General features: G+C 35.8%; 1 protein-coding gene across 1 annotated transcript in view; it reads left to right on the top strand.

Annotated features, from left to right (window-relative positions):
• The window catches only part of CDKL5 (cyclin dependent kinase like 5), a 131,023-nt gene that overhangs the window by 38,419 nt on the left and 76,888 nt on the right, over positions 1 to 15,716 (top strand). The window contains exon 4 of the mRNA XM_044669264.1: positions 9,634 to 9,770. Within this exon, the coding sequence (XP_044525199.1) occupies positions 9,634 to 9,770 (137 nt within the window). The remainder of the gene's footprint in view (positions 1 to 9,633; positions 9,771 to 15,716) is intronic.

Raw genomic sequence — 15,716 nt, 5'->3', positions numbered from 1 at the left:
TTTTTTTAAACCCATACCTTCTGTTTTAGAATCAGTACTGTGTATTGGTTCCAAGACAGAAGAGTGGTAAGGGATAGGCAATAGGAGTTAAATAAATTGCCTAGAATCACACAGCTAGGAAATGTCTGAGATCAAATCTGAACCCAGAACTCCCTTTCTCTAGGTCTGGCTCTTGATCTGTTGAGCTATCTAGCTGTCACTTAGATAATTTCTTTTCATTATGATTTAGAAATGTTTCAAGAGAATTTTTCAGATTTCAAACAAAGAAAAATAAATTGAATAGAGAAATAGGTTGTAGCCATTGGTTCCTAGGCTCAGGGATAAAAATTAGAGTCATATAGGATTTACAGAAGGATTTTAAGGAATCCTGTGGGGGAAAAAAAACAAACTTAAACTGCATGGCATAATTGATAAATGGCTGGCCTTGAAGTTAAGAAGACTTAGGTTCAATTTTTGTCCTTAATGTCTGTCTGTCTTTCTCTCTCTTTATATATATCTTCCATTTCCTCACCTTTGCAATATGACTTTCAAACCTCATCTTTAATTAAGAACTAGTTTTATCAGTGATCTCCTAACTGTAGATTTAGTGCCTTTCTTTTGGGTCCTCTTCCTGATCTCTTGATCACTTTTGGCACTCTTTACCACTCCCTCTTAGATACCCTGTCCTAATGATCCTATAGTCTATGATTCAGTTATAATTGGTTTGTTTTTTTTTAAACCCTTAACTTCTATGTATTGGCTCCTTGGTGGAAGAGTGGTAAGGGTGGGCAATGGGGGTCAAGTAATTTGCCCAGGGTCACACAGCTGGGAAGTGTCTGAGGTCGGATTTGAACCTAGGACCTCCAGTCTCTAGGCCTGACTCTCAATCCACTGAGCTACCCAGTTGCCCCCTTAGTTATAATTGTTAGACATGGGTGTGAGTGAAGCACTTACATTGCCTATCTGTATAATCCCTTGCTCTTGCTCTTGTTCTCATTACAAAACCAAGCCTCTACCATTTTTATGCAGTACTGTATATTATCTGTTTCATATGCAGAACGTATGGAAATTTTGGGACCAGTAGAATTCCTGTCCTAAAGGGGACTTAGATCCTTCAGAAATCCTGAGCTTTCCAGACACAGGAGAATTATTTGCTCTACAGGGAATTCATATTCATTAGACATTACAATCCTTGGAGAACTAAAGACACCTGTATTTAAGGAGCTGTACATGTATCAGTAATTCTGAGCCAACTCATTAAAGATTCCAAGCTATAGGCCTTTAAAGGTTTTCAAAGATTAGGAGTGGAAGTGTTTGCTTTAAAAGGGCTTTATTTCAAATATGTCCTATCACCATTTGGAGTGATGCTTAAAAGTATATTTTCCATTTAGTCTGGCCAGTGTTTCCAATCACCATGGTATTTATTGAACCAGATAGCCAACCATAACTCCTTGTTTCCTATGCTGCCAATTCCCCAATATTGACAAATAATGGAAGCTGACACTGTTGAAACAACTTAACGTCATGCTCAGTCACCAAAGGACACAAGAATGTGTGGCTTCTTTGCAATTAGAATCTGTTACCCTAAAAGCTACGATCCCCAGCAAAACTACAATTTCTAGCACCTTACTCAATTCCTGTCATTATGTGCTGACATAGACAGGATATAAATTGGGTGAAATTCTGTCTCACTCTCTTTCCTTCCTGTTGCAGCTTTGGTGGAGCAGGAATTTTTGAGCAGGTAGAAAACTTAGTCACGTGCTTCTATTTTGTCAGATAATAAATTTTACAAAAATAATACTTGAAGTATTGCACATTAATTTAAATCTTACATTTCTGGCCAACTGGTCTTTCCCCATCCTGTAGTTGGCAAGGTCCCATCTGATATTCCAGATGGAATAGATCATCTTTCCTTTAAAACCTATTTTTCCTATAAAGTTCTTATTTACATCAAAAGCATTGCTATCCTCTAGGTCAGTGATGACAAACCTATGACACGGGTGCCAAAGATGGCACATAGAGTGCTCTTTGTGGGCACTTTGCCCACCCCATCCCCCAAATTTGTTATTAGAAAGGGAGAGGGACTCAGGTGGAGCTGCTCTTTTTCCCCCCTCTACACTGATCCTGATGACCTTTTTTCACATCCCCTACCCCTCTGTTCAGCAGCCGAATGAGAGCACTTCCTACTTCCCCTAGGTGGGGAAAGGTGGAGATTGTACCAGCATGTGGTGGCAGGAGGGTCATGGCACACAGTTGGGGGTGGGGGGGAAGGGGAGGACACAGCACTCAGTCTAAGAGTGTGGTGTAGGGATAAAGCCTGGCACTCTGTCTCTAAAAGATTTGCTATCACTGCTCTAAGTCATCCAGGTTCCTTGCCTGAATCATACTTTATTTTTCTCTCTTGCATATCACAATTCAATCATTTGCCTATTCTTGTTCATTCTACCTTCATAATGTCTTTCCTTCCCTCCACTTACTCTGCTCTCACATTATTTCATATCCTTAGCACCTTTTAATTGGGTTATACTGATAGCCTCTTAATTGGCTCCTCAGCTTCCCCAAACAACCTCTCCTTTTTCCAGTTAGTTAAAGCTGTCAAAAACAATCCACCTGTGACAAAATCCTTGCCATGTTATTGCTTTGCTCAAAAACCGTCAGCTGAATCTTTTTTTCTTTTCTAGGATAAAACATAAACTCCTCTGCCTCAGCCTAGTGTTTTAATATATCCGTATTAGTACTCTAGTCTCTGTATTATCTCACATCTCGTGTGAACTATAATTCAACCAATCTGCAGTTAAACTTAATATTTTGAACTTGTCTGTGCTCCCTCCTGCCTTTATTCATTTCTGTCACTTGTCCTCCATGTTTGGAATGTATTCAATCAGTCAATCAGCAAGTACTTATTAAGTATCTCCTTATGTGTGGAACACTATGCTAAGCACTGGGGTTACAAGCAGTCCCTTTCCTTAAAGAGATTATATTCTATGAGGGGTCACATGTAAGTTTATATTTCTCTATAAAATATATACAAAATGAACACAAAGTTGTTTTGGGTGGAAGATTACTTGCCAATGGATGAATCAGGAGAGGCTTTCTGTAAAAGGTGATAGTTAAGCTAAATCCTGAAGGAATCAAAGGATTCTAAGAGGAAAATGAGGAGGGAGAGCATTCCAGACATGGGGAATAGCCAGAGCAAAGACAAGGAGTCAAGAAATGGAATATTGCATGTGAGAACAGCAAGGAAGGCAGGATGGCTAAATTATAAGATGTGTGTAAAATAGTAATATTTTATAATTCTAGAAAACTTTAGGATGTGATGAACTTTAAATGTTTTTCAAAAGAGTTTGTATCTGATCTTAGAGGTAATAGGAAGTCCCCAGATTTTATTGAGTAGGAGGTTGACAGTACTTGACCTGTTCTTTAGGAAAATAACTTTGGTTGCTGTTTGAAAACTGAATTGGAGAAACAATTCAAGAAAATCAAATAGTACCAAATTGGAGCTATTATAGCAACAGATTAATCAAGATATGGTAAGGCCTGAACTAGGGTAATGGCTGTGAGTACTGGGAAAAGGAGTGTGTGCAAGAGATGTCTTAGAAGATTTAGAACATGGTTAGATATCAGTTACCCCTCCTTAACTCTGATCTCTTTAAATCCTTATCTTTTTTTAAGGTTCAACTCGAGTACCATCAAAGGGCAGCTAAGGTGACATAGTGGAAAAGAGGCCTAGGCCTGGAATCAGAATGACTTCTTTTCCTGAGTTCAAACTTGGCCTCAGATACTTCCTAGCTGTATAACCATAGGAAAGTCACTATAACTCTGTTTGCCTCCGTTTTCTCGTCTCTTCTTCAAATTACCTTGTATTAGTTTGTCTTTCTATGTCTTTCTTCTCCTAGTAGAAAGGAAGGAAATAAACATTTATTAAATGCCTACTCTTTTGAAGAGCCTGCTTTTCACTAGGGGGCGGGGGAGGTGGTCCTCTGGAGGTGGGATGACATGGCGAAAATGAAATGAAAACGAGCCAGAATGCAAGTGAAATTGCAGAGGCTGTTCTCTGTTGCCATCTGCTGATTTTTATTTTCATACCCTTTTTTTCTTTATGATCTCATACAAGTTTTGATTTTCCCATACATTCAAAATCACATATTAATTTTGAAATATCATATGATATGGCATTTACTATTTATTATTTATTTTTATTTTTTAATAAATATTTTATATTTATTTTATTTTTTATTTTTTATTTATTATTACATTTATTATCCTGCTGTGGTTAAACAAAGAAGCAAGCTTGGTCAAAAATTATTAATTATGGTATGGCTTAGTTGGAACTTTATTATTTTCACCATCCGTAAGGTACAAGAACATCATTTCCTAGCTAAGCATAATGGTTGATTATATTTTAACTAACTAAATCATGCATATTCTTTAGGTTATTCAGACCTATCATTAATCAAGAAGATAGTTATGGTAGTTGATTACATCAAATAAGATACAATAATATCCATCTGGTCCAAATTTTGTTCCCATTATATTCTTTCATTTTTCACTATTTTTCAAAGGTATGTTTGCTGTTCTTTCTGCTATAGGGTCAATAAAAATGCAGTTCTGGAAGGGTGATTTTGTGCTAATTTGTCATTCCCCTGTTTTCCTTGTTTTTCACTGTTTTCTTGGTCTGTGGGAGTATGGGAACAAACCCAGGTGAGGTACATTCTTGCTGGGGAATTTAGAAACTTGCATTAACTCACTAACTGCTGGTTTATTGCGGGGATGATTCTAGGGAAAGTTTCTGTATTATGGGGGTTTGTTTAGGGGTTTATTTTGGGATAGTGGGTAGTCTGTGACTGGTTGTTCTTGTCATGAACCTGTATTGTTTTTCTGTGTCTCCCTGGGGCTGAATAAGGATACTTATTGCAATAGTTTCAATGCAAATGAATGCTACTATGAAAAGAGTCATATAGGGGAAACTGAGTGAGTAATTTCCATCCTTCTGACACCTGCTTTGCAGGTTCCAGAGCTGGTGACAAGCTGTGCTAAATGTCACGGGTTTTGATGGCTTCCTGCATACTCTGTGCCAGGCACTATGCTAAATGTCTTGTAAATTTTACCTTATTTAATTCTCACCATAACTATGAGAGGTAGGTACAATTATTATCCCTATTTTACATAGGAAACAGGCAAATGAAGGGTAAGTAACTTGCTTCAGGTTACACAGCTAATGCCAGAGGCCCAGAATTCTATCTAGAGTGTACCATCTAGTTACCTTAGTAGATTATAATGCCTTTAAATGCCTGGTGTATATAGTTTTGCTTTTGTCTTTTTTCCTTCCAGTGCTTTGCAAATAGTAGAAGTTTTAATAAATATTTGTTGAATGAATGATCCTCTCATACTATCTATTACCAGTTTAGGCAGAGAGTAGAATGCCAGCAATCACACAGTCATGTGATAGAAATAGATGGCTTTTGAGAAAACGCTTCACTGAGTTAGTTCACTGGTAAATGTATTTTGGACAGTTATAACAAATGAACTAGAGAAATATTTGAATGGAAGGAAAGGAGAGGTTGGATTCCATTTGGAAAATTACTTAGTGTTGTCAGTGAACCCACAATGCTCTCAGGCCCAAAACCCTTTTTTAAATTAGTATTTTACTGATTATACTATTTGGCAAGAAACCAATAGCATCTGCATTAGCTCTTCTCATCTTGGACATACAAGTAATGTATTATCTTCTCCTACATCTTGATCATATGTAGGCTTTCAGCATCAGTAGATCTCACAATGAGGAGTTGAAGAATCAAAATGGCAGGACTCATAGTGGGTATAAGTAGGCTATAATATGTTCTCATGGGTTAGTTGTGTGCAAGAAATTGTACTAGGAATATCATTCAGGAAAATAAGTGCATTTTTAAGGGGGAAATGTTGACTCTCCCAGAAATTGAACATATTGCTGACATTTATGGAAGCTTGGTTTGGTGCAGTGCTGGATATGAATGATGTACTTGTGGAGAAACTTGCAAAAAATACATTTTCTAAATGAGGTGATTTTGGCATTAAGATTTTGATAATTCCTGTTTGGAATAGACAGTTGCTTGAGTTACTCACTAGTGTTACTTCTCTAGGCCCCAGGTTCCTCATGTATAAAATGAATGAGTTGAGCAATATTATCTTCAACATCCTAAAATTTGGATTACAAGTGTGGTGAAAATAGCATGAAACAAATACAGAAGTAGATCTAAACAAATTTGAGAGAAAGTAAATGTATGAGAAAGATAAAGCCTTGCTTTCTTGATCTTTAAGGCTAAGACCAAGTATATGAGAGGTGGGATCATATCATGGAGGGTCTTGAATGCTAGAATTAAGTTTTTGGAATTGAACTTCTTAGCATTAAGAACTCATTATGGACTTTGATTTGAGGGAGGAATAATAAGCTGACATATTACTTAAAGGAAATTTTTCATTTGGTTTTTAACAGAAATTATTTGTATCTTTTTTCCTTTCAATGCCACTATCATTAAATTAGATCAAGGACAGACTTTCTATAAACCTTTATAGCTTTATGCTTATTTTGATGTTTGGAAACCCTTCTGATACTGTGGTATTGTGTCATTTAACATTTTACAGTTTGGGACATTTAATTATATACGGTGGCTATTAGACTGCTGGACTGATTTTATCTTTATATACAGTGAACTTTTAAATTTTAGTTGCAGAATCAATAAAATTTTCATGATAAGACTATTTGACCATGCCACCTGTTATATCTTCTACCTATGAAATAGCTTTATTAGTTAATGAGAAGAAACACCTCTGAAGCTCAGAGACAGAACTCCATTTTGGCACAGTTACTTCTGTTGTAAGTTGCAAGAAGTTAACCTTAGTTTCAATTAAGAAAAAATGTTCAATTCAATTTATTGAGCCCTCTTGCAGTAATCATTTATATATACAGCTCTTGGATATCCCAGGCATGTGCAATTAGATTAACCATGTCTCTAGTTTCTCCTTTACTTCTACATGCTATTGGTTTTTTGGCTCTTCCATTCATTACCACATTTTTAGAGGACAGCTGGGAAAAATAGTGAACAGGCATAATTCAATTCATTCAGTTTTGATGCCTGTTAGCTGCTTTTTCAAAGGCTCTTGGGAGAAAAATTGAAGCCACAATTCTCAAAAATGATTATATCTGTAGTTTACCCTTATTGTCATTTCCTTTATCTTGAATAGCAGATTGAAATGATTTTGATTTCTACACATTTTCAGGAATGGATTATATGAGTATTGAATGTTCTTGCCCACTGCCTAGCACAGTGCCTTCCGCAGATTAGATACTTAAAAAAATGTATATTTAATTAAATTATGTATCAAGATCTTGCTTATTCAAATGCAACATATTGAGATCTATAAGTCATTTTATCTCTAGATAGTTTGGGGATGGTTAATTTTACACTGGTACAGAGTAAAACTTCTTCCCTCATTGTTTTAAATTACTTAACCTTGTTCCCTGGTCCCTGTTTTCTTCTCTCTTTGTTAATTGCTGTTAATGGTGCTGATAAAAAGATGAAGTTACTTTGACACAGATAGTATCCTATACCAGTGATGGGCAAACTACAACTGGCAGGCCAGATGGGGCCCCCTGAAATGTTCTATTCCACCGAGCCACATTATTCCTAATCTGATGGCTACAATACAATGAAACTTTGAAAGAGTTGCCTTAGAAACAGACTGACAGATGAGCATTTCCTTTCCTTTGGCCCCCTCTTTAAAAAGTTTGCCCATCACTGTCCTGTACTACATAGGATAGATGAACATAATGATTAGGTGCCAGGACATTCAGGTAGGCACAGGTTAGTGAATTTGAGTGATACAAGCATACAAAAGGCACAAGGGCAGAACTCTTGAAAGCTATATTGAAACACAGACTGAAGATAAGTACAGACTACTGGATGACTGAGGAACAATTATAGACAAACACTCACTGTCATGGAGAGCTCTGCAAAAACAACAACAACAACAACAACAAAACTACTTCTCTTGCAAAAGCTTCTTGTGAATCATTTCTGGCTAGTTGCAAATGGCTGTGGTTACCAGCCACAAAATAGACTTCCAGGATGCTTAGTATAACGAGGATTAGTCTTCCACTGGCCTTTGAGCTCTATCTACATACACATTACTTTAATTTACCATTAAGTAAGATTATCTTCAGAAGTAAAAACTGTATATAATTGTCAAGGTGCAGCAACTGGAAGTTGCAGAGGTAGGTTTCCATTTACTAGAAGGGAAAAATTATCACAAAGTAAAATTGGCTACCTCAGAAAGCATTGAAGTCTTCAAGTAGCAAGTAGATCAAGGGCCTCAATTGAAAGTATTACTGTTCAGGTACTCATTGTCCTAGCTAATCTCTAACCCTGAAATTCTGTGATTTGATGTCTATGTTTTTATGCATATTTGTTTCACATTGTTGCCATTTGCATTTTAAAAAATACAAGTGTAAATTTGTAATTAATTTTGGAACTAAGAATCATCCTTTTCCCTGACTGAAGGACTTTTTTATTAGAGAGTTTCCAGAGTGCTGGACCTGGACTCAGGTTCTTATCCCTTCTCTGACATTTTGCAGTATATTCACTGCAAAGTGACTTAACTTTTTCAAGGCCTAGAGGCCTAGTTTGCTCATTTGCAAAAAAAAGAGGGGTCAGATCAATTGGCCCTTAAAGACATCTCCATTTCTTTATACTATGGTCCTATGCTTTGAAAGAGCCTGAAATTTACTTTCTCCTTATTCTTTGTTTTTAAAATAGGAAATGTCATAATAATAACTGACATTTACATAGCATTATAAGTTTTGTAGACCACTCTGCATTCCATGTATCATTTCATTGGCACAAAAACCCAGTGAAGCAAGCTACATATGTTATTATCCCTATTTTGTAGATGAAGAAACAGAATCTGAGAAAGGACTAATGGCTTATCAATAGGATTATAGATTTAAGAGTTAGAAGGACTGCAGACCATGGAGCTCAACTCTCTTATTTTACAGATGGGAAAACTAAGGCAGGGAGTTTAAGTGCCTTGCCCAGGTGACTGAGGTGGTATTTAATTTCAAGCCTTCCCGATGTCAAGTCTGGTGCCTTGGAAGGTATGTGCCATGCTGCTGAGCTTAGAGGCAGGAAGACATGAATCCAGACACTGATCTATTTGACCCTAGACAAAAAACAAAACAAAACAATTCTGTCTGCCTTGGTTTCTTCAACTGCAAAATTAAGATAATAGTAGCACCTACCTCCCAGGATTGTTATGAGAATCAAATGAGATAATATTTTTAAAATGTTTAGCACAGTGCCTGACATGTAGGTAGGTACTTAATAAATGTTTATTCATTTCTCCTTCTTTGTCTTTTAAGGTCAGGTATTGTTTGAACTCATCTCTTTTTATTTCAAGTCCATAATTTTATCTATCACACTATAATTATATGCCATTTATATAGTCAGTTTATGAACTTTTTCATGGGTAAGTCTTATAAAATAGAAGCTGTAGTTTTAATTATTACATTAGACTAGGGCTATTTTTGGTGAATGTATGTGTTTTTCTTGGCTTACCTAGAAGTATTTTGATTAGATTTGCTAACTTAAATTTTCTTTCATATCATTATTTATATTTTAGAAAATGAAGAAGTCAAGGAAACAACTTTACGAGAGCTTAAAATGCTTCGAACTCTAAAACAGGAAAACATAGTGGAGCTGAAAGAAGCTTTCCGAAGAAGAGGGAAATTATATTTGGTGTTTGAATATGTTGAAAAAGTAAGTAATTCTTTGGAGCCAGGATATTTTATTTAGAATGAATCTTAAAATGATTAATTAAGCTGTTGCCATCTATTGTAACTACAAATTATTGTTATCCCTATATGCATAGTTGAAGTTTTTAAAAATAAAAACATTGCTATCCCTAACACAGATTTAAATACTGCAAAAAAATTCTTGAAATATGCATAAATACTTTTGTATTATAATGAAATTACATATGATGTACTTTATGGTGTTACTAATTTTAGCATTCTAAACTGGTGCATCCGGTAAACGTATTGTCATTGTATTAGTTCCTTTCATTTTGTACCATACTTATTTGAAATAAACCTATAGAAAGCTTCTGAGAATTCATGTGAAAGGATATATGTCACTAATTGATCTGTAGCATAATCCTGTATTTAATGCTTACTAAATTAATGAATATTAAGCAGGGTTATAAATTCTTAAGTCCTGTAACCAGATAGTTATAAGTTTTCTACCTGCAAATTTTTCCATTTTAATATTTTTAAAAGTTAAAATTACCTTATATTTATTAAGTGCATCCTTTTTGCCTGGCATGACTACATATATGTGTGTGTGTGTGTGTGTGTGTGTGTGTGTGTGTCTGTGTGTGTGTGTGTGTGTGTATGTATATATATATATATATATATATATATTTGTTTTATAATCCTTATCTTCCGTCTTGGAGTCAATACTGTATATTAGCTCCAAGGCTGAAGAGTGGTAAGAGTAGGCAATGAAGGTCAAGTGACTTGCCCAGGGCCACACAGCTGGGAAGTGTCTGAGGCCAGATTTGAACCTAAGACCTCCCATCTCTAGTCCTGGCTCTCAATCCACTGAGCTACCCAGCTACCCCCCATTACATTATATTTTGAGCTAAAGATAGAATCATAGTTTTAAATGCTAGAAGAGACCTTTATAGTTTACATTTTTTTCAGGTAGGTAGTTTTTTCAAAGTTACAGATGAATCAGTGGAAACAGAGTTTAAATCACTTTCCTAAGTTTATATACCTAGTAAGAAGCAGAAGGAAAACTTGGATTCAGAATCCAATTTCCTGCCTGTTAGTAATATTCTTTCCAATAAATCATGATATGTTCTATAAGACATTGTGGATCTGTAATTATTTTATTGGTATAGAGAATCCCTGAATGAGAAAACTCTCTCCACCAATACAGAACAGGAGAAGATTATAAATGATTAATTACTAAAATGTATTGGTGTCAACAGTGATTTTTATGGATATGCAATATATTCAGAGAAATCATTAAGGACAAGTAGAGTTAAAGGAGACTTTGTAGAAGGAAAGGGGATTTCTTAAGATAGGTCTCTAATGATCAAGTTCAGATCCTACAAAAAGTGATCCTGCACTCTTGACCTCAGCAAAAATTTTGAGATTAGATGGTTCTACTTTTCACTTGTGCTCATTTTCTTCCAAACAGTCCATGAATGTTTGTGTTATATTCTTTTCTCTCACATAGAATGAATGAAATGGGTTCCTAAAGAAGTCAAGCCAGTTAGTGGGCAAATATGAGATTAGGATCCAAGGAGGTCCTTTCCCTTTATTTTTTCTATCCATATTGTGTCCCATAGACCTATTGGAGTTTGAGACCACTCAGGCTGTTTTCTAGCTTCTTTGATTCATCTTCTCTCCATAAAAGATGGAAATGAGCACCAACCATTTTGCAATATTAACTTCTTAAGATTGTTGGCAAAATCAACAGAGTAGTAATTTTTGTCACCCTTTGAAGAAAGGTCATCTTTATATTTAGGAAAAATAGTTAAGACCCTGTCCCTAAATTATGATTATACATCTCTAAAATTACGTGCCTGGTTATATTGTATGTTTAGTAAGTATTACTTGTTTTAGAAATTATTAGAATTCAGTTTTCGAGAGCAAATAAGTCTTATCTTTTTCTTGTCTATAGAAGCATATTAAGTTAGTATCTGCTGGGGCATCTAGCTGGCACAGCAGCTACAATGATAGGCCTGTAGTTAGGAGGACCTGGGTTCAAATTTGGTCTCAGACACGTCCTAGCTTTGTGATCCTGGGCAAGTCCCTTAACTCCATTTGCCCAGCCCTTGCCTCTTCTATCTTAAGAGTTTTTATTAGGACAAAAAGTAAGGATTTTAAAAAAAAAAAAGTTTAGTGCAGAGTGCTTTTTCAAAATCTCTAGAATTCTTTCACATAAAGAATAGGGTTGTATAGGTTTAGTAGGATCAGTCATTTGAAGTATTGTACTTTGATTATGATTCATAGAAATATCTGACCTTAAACTAAAAGCAGGCAAAATCTCTTTATGTGAAACTGAGTAATTGTTGTGCATATGGCCTTTCCTGTATGATGAGACAAACTGTATATAAGACAAGGTCTGTTCTTTCCTTCCTTATTCCACAGTATTACTCCAAATATGAGCTTTCTACCTTTGGAGGAGGGAGTTTAAGAAGATCTGGCATTGTGGAAACTAATTTGTATAGTCCTTTTCCTAAGCATCCTTACCATGCTGGCTATCATTTTTTCCTAGCCATTACATTTCTACTCAGGTTCCTCCCCTTTACTAGGCATTCCTGTAAAATTCTTGGAGGAACATTACATCATTTTTGACATGAGGAAACAAAGGTAAAATACTCATTTCTTCACCCTTTTCAATAATATAACAATCTTCCAAAATTTGCTTAGAGATGGAGAATATTGAAGATATGTATGTGTATAGGTGAGAAAACTCCCCTATCCCTAAGCTCTCATAGTTCTCTGTTACCTCAAGGATCAAATAAAATATTCTTTATTTGACTTAAAAGTCTTTTTTAAACCTGAATCCTTCCTACCTTCCCACTTCTGACCCCTTCCATGTACTTTGTGATCTAGTGACACTGTCCTCCTTTCTCAGAGACCTCACCATTTTTCTACTTCAGACATTTCCCTCTGTTGTCCCCTTTTGTCTGGAACACTCTGCCTCCTGTTTCCACTTCCCAACTTTTCTGGCTTTCTTCCAGGCTCAGCTAAGGCCTCACTTCAATAAGTTTTCCCTGCCATCCTTAATCTTATTGTCTTCTCTTCAAAATTACCTTCAATTTCTCTTGTATCTCTCTTGTTTGCACATAGTTGTTGGCATATTTTTTCCCTTTGGATTGTTAGTTCCCTTATAATAAGCACTATTTTCTCCCTTTCTTTGTATTCTTGAATGTGTGGCATTGGCTCAGTATGGTTACTTAATATATACTTGTTGACTTGACTGGATTTCATAGTTATTGTAGCACTAGAAGGAAGTAGTTTTATAAGGTACAGTTGAAATGGTATTTCAGATTCTGTAACTAAACTAAAATATATTACTTGATGAGTGTTTATTTGCAGGGGTGATTTTCAGAATGATTGTGACATGTATTTTAACAGTGCCGTCTTGTTCCCAGTATACTCCCATCTGCCCATTCCCATTTTCCTTCTACCCAACAAATCCAGGAATATTGTTCAGTTGTTCCTCCTTAGGCTTTCTCATTATCACCACCTCCACCCTTAATGAAATATTGTATGGTATCATCATAATAGCATAGACTTAGAGGTCAAAGTGACCTTGGAGAGATCAGGAGCTATTTATAGGACATCTTCAACACTATATCCCTTAGCCATCTCCAGCCCAACATGTCCAAATCCAGACTCATTCTTTTTCAAAACCCTTAAATATTCCCTCCTTTCTAGCTGCCCAGTTTCTATTTCTGGCACCACAACTCTCTTTTGTCTCTGATTTAAAATCTCAAAGTCATCTTCAGCTTTTTCCTCCCACTCACCCCACATATTCAACCAATTGTCTAAATCTTATGAAAGATATCATCTACTTTGCAAATATCTTTCATATCTATACCCTTCTTTACACTCACATTGCTGCTTATTCTAGTTCAAGGCCTTATCATCTCTTGCTTTGGTTATTGCAATAGTATATTAATTGGCCTCCCTGCCTCCAGTTTCCACTGACTGATTTAAGATTGATATTCCTTAAAGCACAAGTTTGACTGGTGTCTTGTACATGTTGTTCAATCATTTCAGTTTTGTATAACTCTTTAATGTCCCCATTTAGGATTTTTTTGGCAAATATATTGGAGTGGTTCGTCATTTCCTTTTCCAGTTCATTTTACTGATGAGGAAACTGAGGCAAACAATATTTAATGACTTTCCCAGAGTCACATAGCTAATAAGTGGCACTAGATTTGAACTCAGGCCTTCTTGACTCTAGGCCCAATGCTCTCTACATTGTACCACCTAGCTGCCCACTTATAGCTACTTAATGCTAATTAGTTAAATGATTATTACTCATGTATTTACTCAAGGAACTCCAGTGACTTCCTTTTTCTTTTTAGAAAAAAAACCAAAACTCTCAAGCTCCTTTGTTTGATTTTTAAAGCCCTGAATGATTTATGTCCTAACTCTTATTTCCAGCTTACTGCACATCCCTCTCCTTTAAGTACTCTGAGTCTCTCTAATCTGAACTATTTCCTATACATAACAGTTCAGTCTCTTGTTTCCTTACCTTGACACAGGTGGCCCCATGCCTAAAATGTATTCTCTCCTCATTTCTTCAGTCTAGAACTTCCAGCTTCCTTTTTTTTCAGGGGGAGAGGGGAGTGTGCCACCTCCTTATAGGAATCCTCTCCTGATACCCAGGAAGTTGTGTCTTCCTCCTGAAGCCCCCAGGAACATGTTTGTAGAGCTTCTGTATTTAATTTTCTTTATGTTTGCTCTTTCCCCCAACTTCCCCCTAATAACTTAAACTATGAGGGAAGGAATTGTTTAATTTTTCTTTGCATAGTCAGTGCCTGGCAAAGACCTATTGCTTCATAAATTACTATTGGTTTAAACTGAATTCATCCTACCTCCTTCCAGGCCATTGTGTGTTATACTGTCATGACCCAATTAATCTTCCTAAAATACCGCACTTATCATGTCACTTCCCATTTCTAATACTTTCTGTGGCTCTCAATTGCTTACAAAGTCCAAATTTCTCAGATTACAATTTGATGCCTCCTAATTTGGCCTCATGTAGCTCACTAATTTTAATCCATAAGCACCTCTTTACTTAACTTTATAAGATATTTCTTTCATCCCAACAGGATCATCCTGAAGGAGTCTTATGCTCGTGTTTCTTGCTATACTGTGTTGCTTACAGAAGGAAGAATTACAAATTGACTTCCCTATTAGCTTACTTGAGATTTTTAAAGTATTTTATTTAACTACTAATCACTATAGGAAAATAAAGATGTTTAAAAATAAACAAAGGACCAAAAGACCTGGAAAGCTGACTTTTATCCTGGTCTTCCATAGCAGTACTAGATCTTATTTTTTCTTATGCTTATTTTTACTGATTGTTTTATTTGTGATCTTGTCCCTAGAGTTAGCTAGTCCTGAGTTAGTGCTGAAAAAATAATAGTGTTTTCAGGAAAGATAGATTTGGTTTGACTTGTTAGGACTAACCAACTAATTGTTTTAAGATATTTTTAGGATTGTAGCAATAACCAAAAAAAATAATTAAAAAAAGACATTCTTGATTGAATATGTGAGTAGTTTATAAAGGTACCTTATTTAAAAAGTTATCATTGCTTATTATTTAATTTTTGTTAAATTACCAAAGTATCAGATTCTCTTACTTTGTAATTGTGTTTTTTTCTGATTAGGAATATTAAATTCAATTGTTTTACATTGTTTTGTTTTGTTTGTTTTAAATAAAAACCAAGTAACTTGCCCAGGATCACACAGGAAGTGTCTGAGGCCAGATTTGAACCTAGGACCTCCTGTCTCTAGGCCTGGCTCTCAATCAACTAAGCCACCCAGCTGCCCCCCTGTCTTATATAGTTCTTGATGAGACTAGCAATTAGATCTGGAAATGAATTCCAAGGGTAGCTTTTGGAAACAAACATTAGAGATGAAATGCTTTTTGTGTAGAAAAAGATACAAG

The sequence above is a fragment of the Gracilinanus agilis genome, chromosome 3 (genome assembly GCF_016433145.1).
Source record: "Gracilinanus agilis isolate LMUSP501 chromosome 3, AgileGrace, whole genome shotgun sequence".
Lineage (NCBI taxonomy): Eukaryota > Metazoa > Chordata > Mammalia > Didelphimorphia > Didelphidae > Gracilinanus > Gracilinanus agilis.
This window is presented reverse-complemented; position numbering and strand designations above follow the sequence as displayed.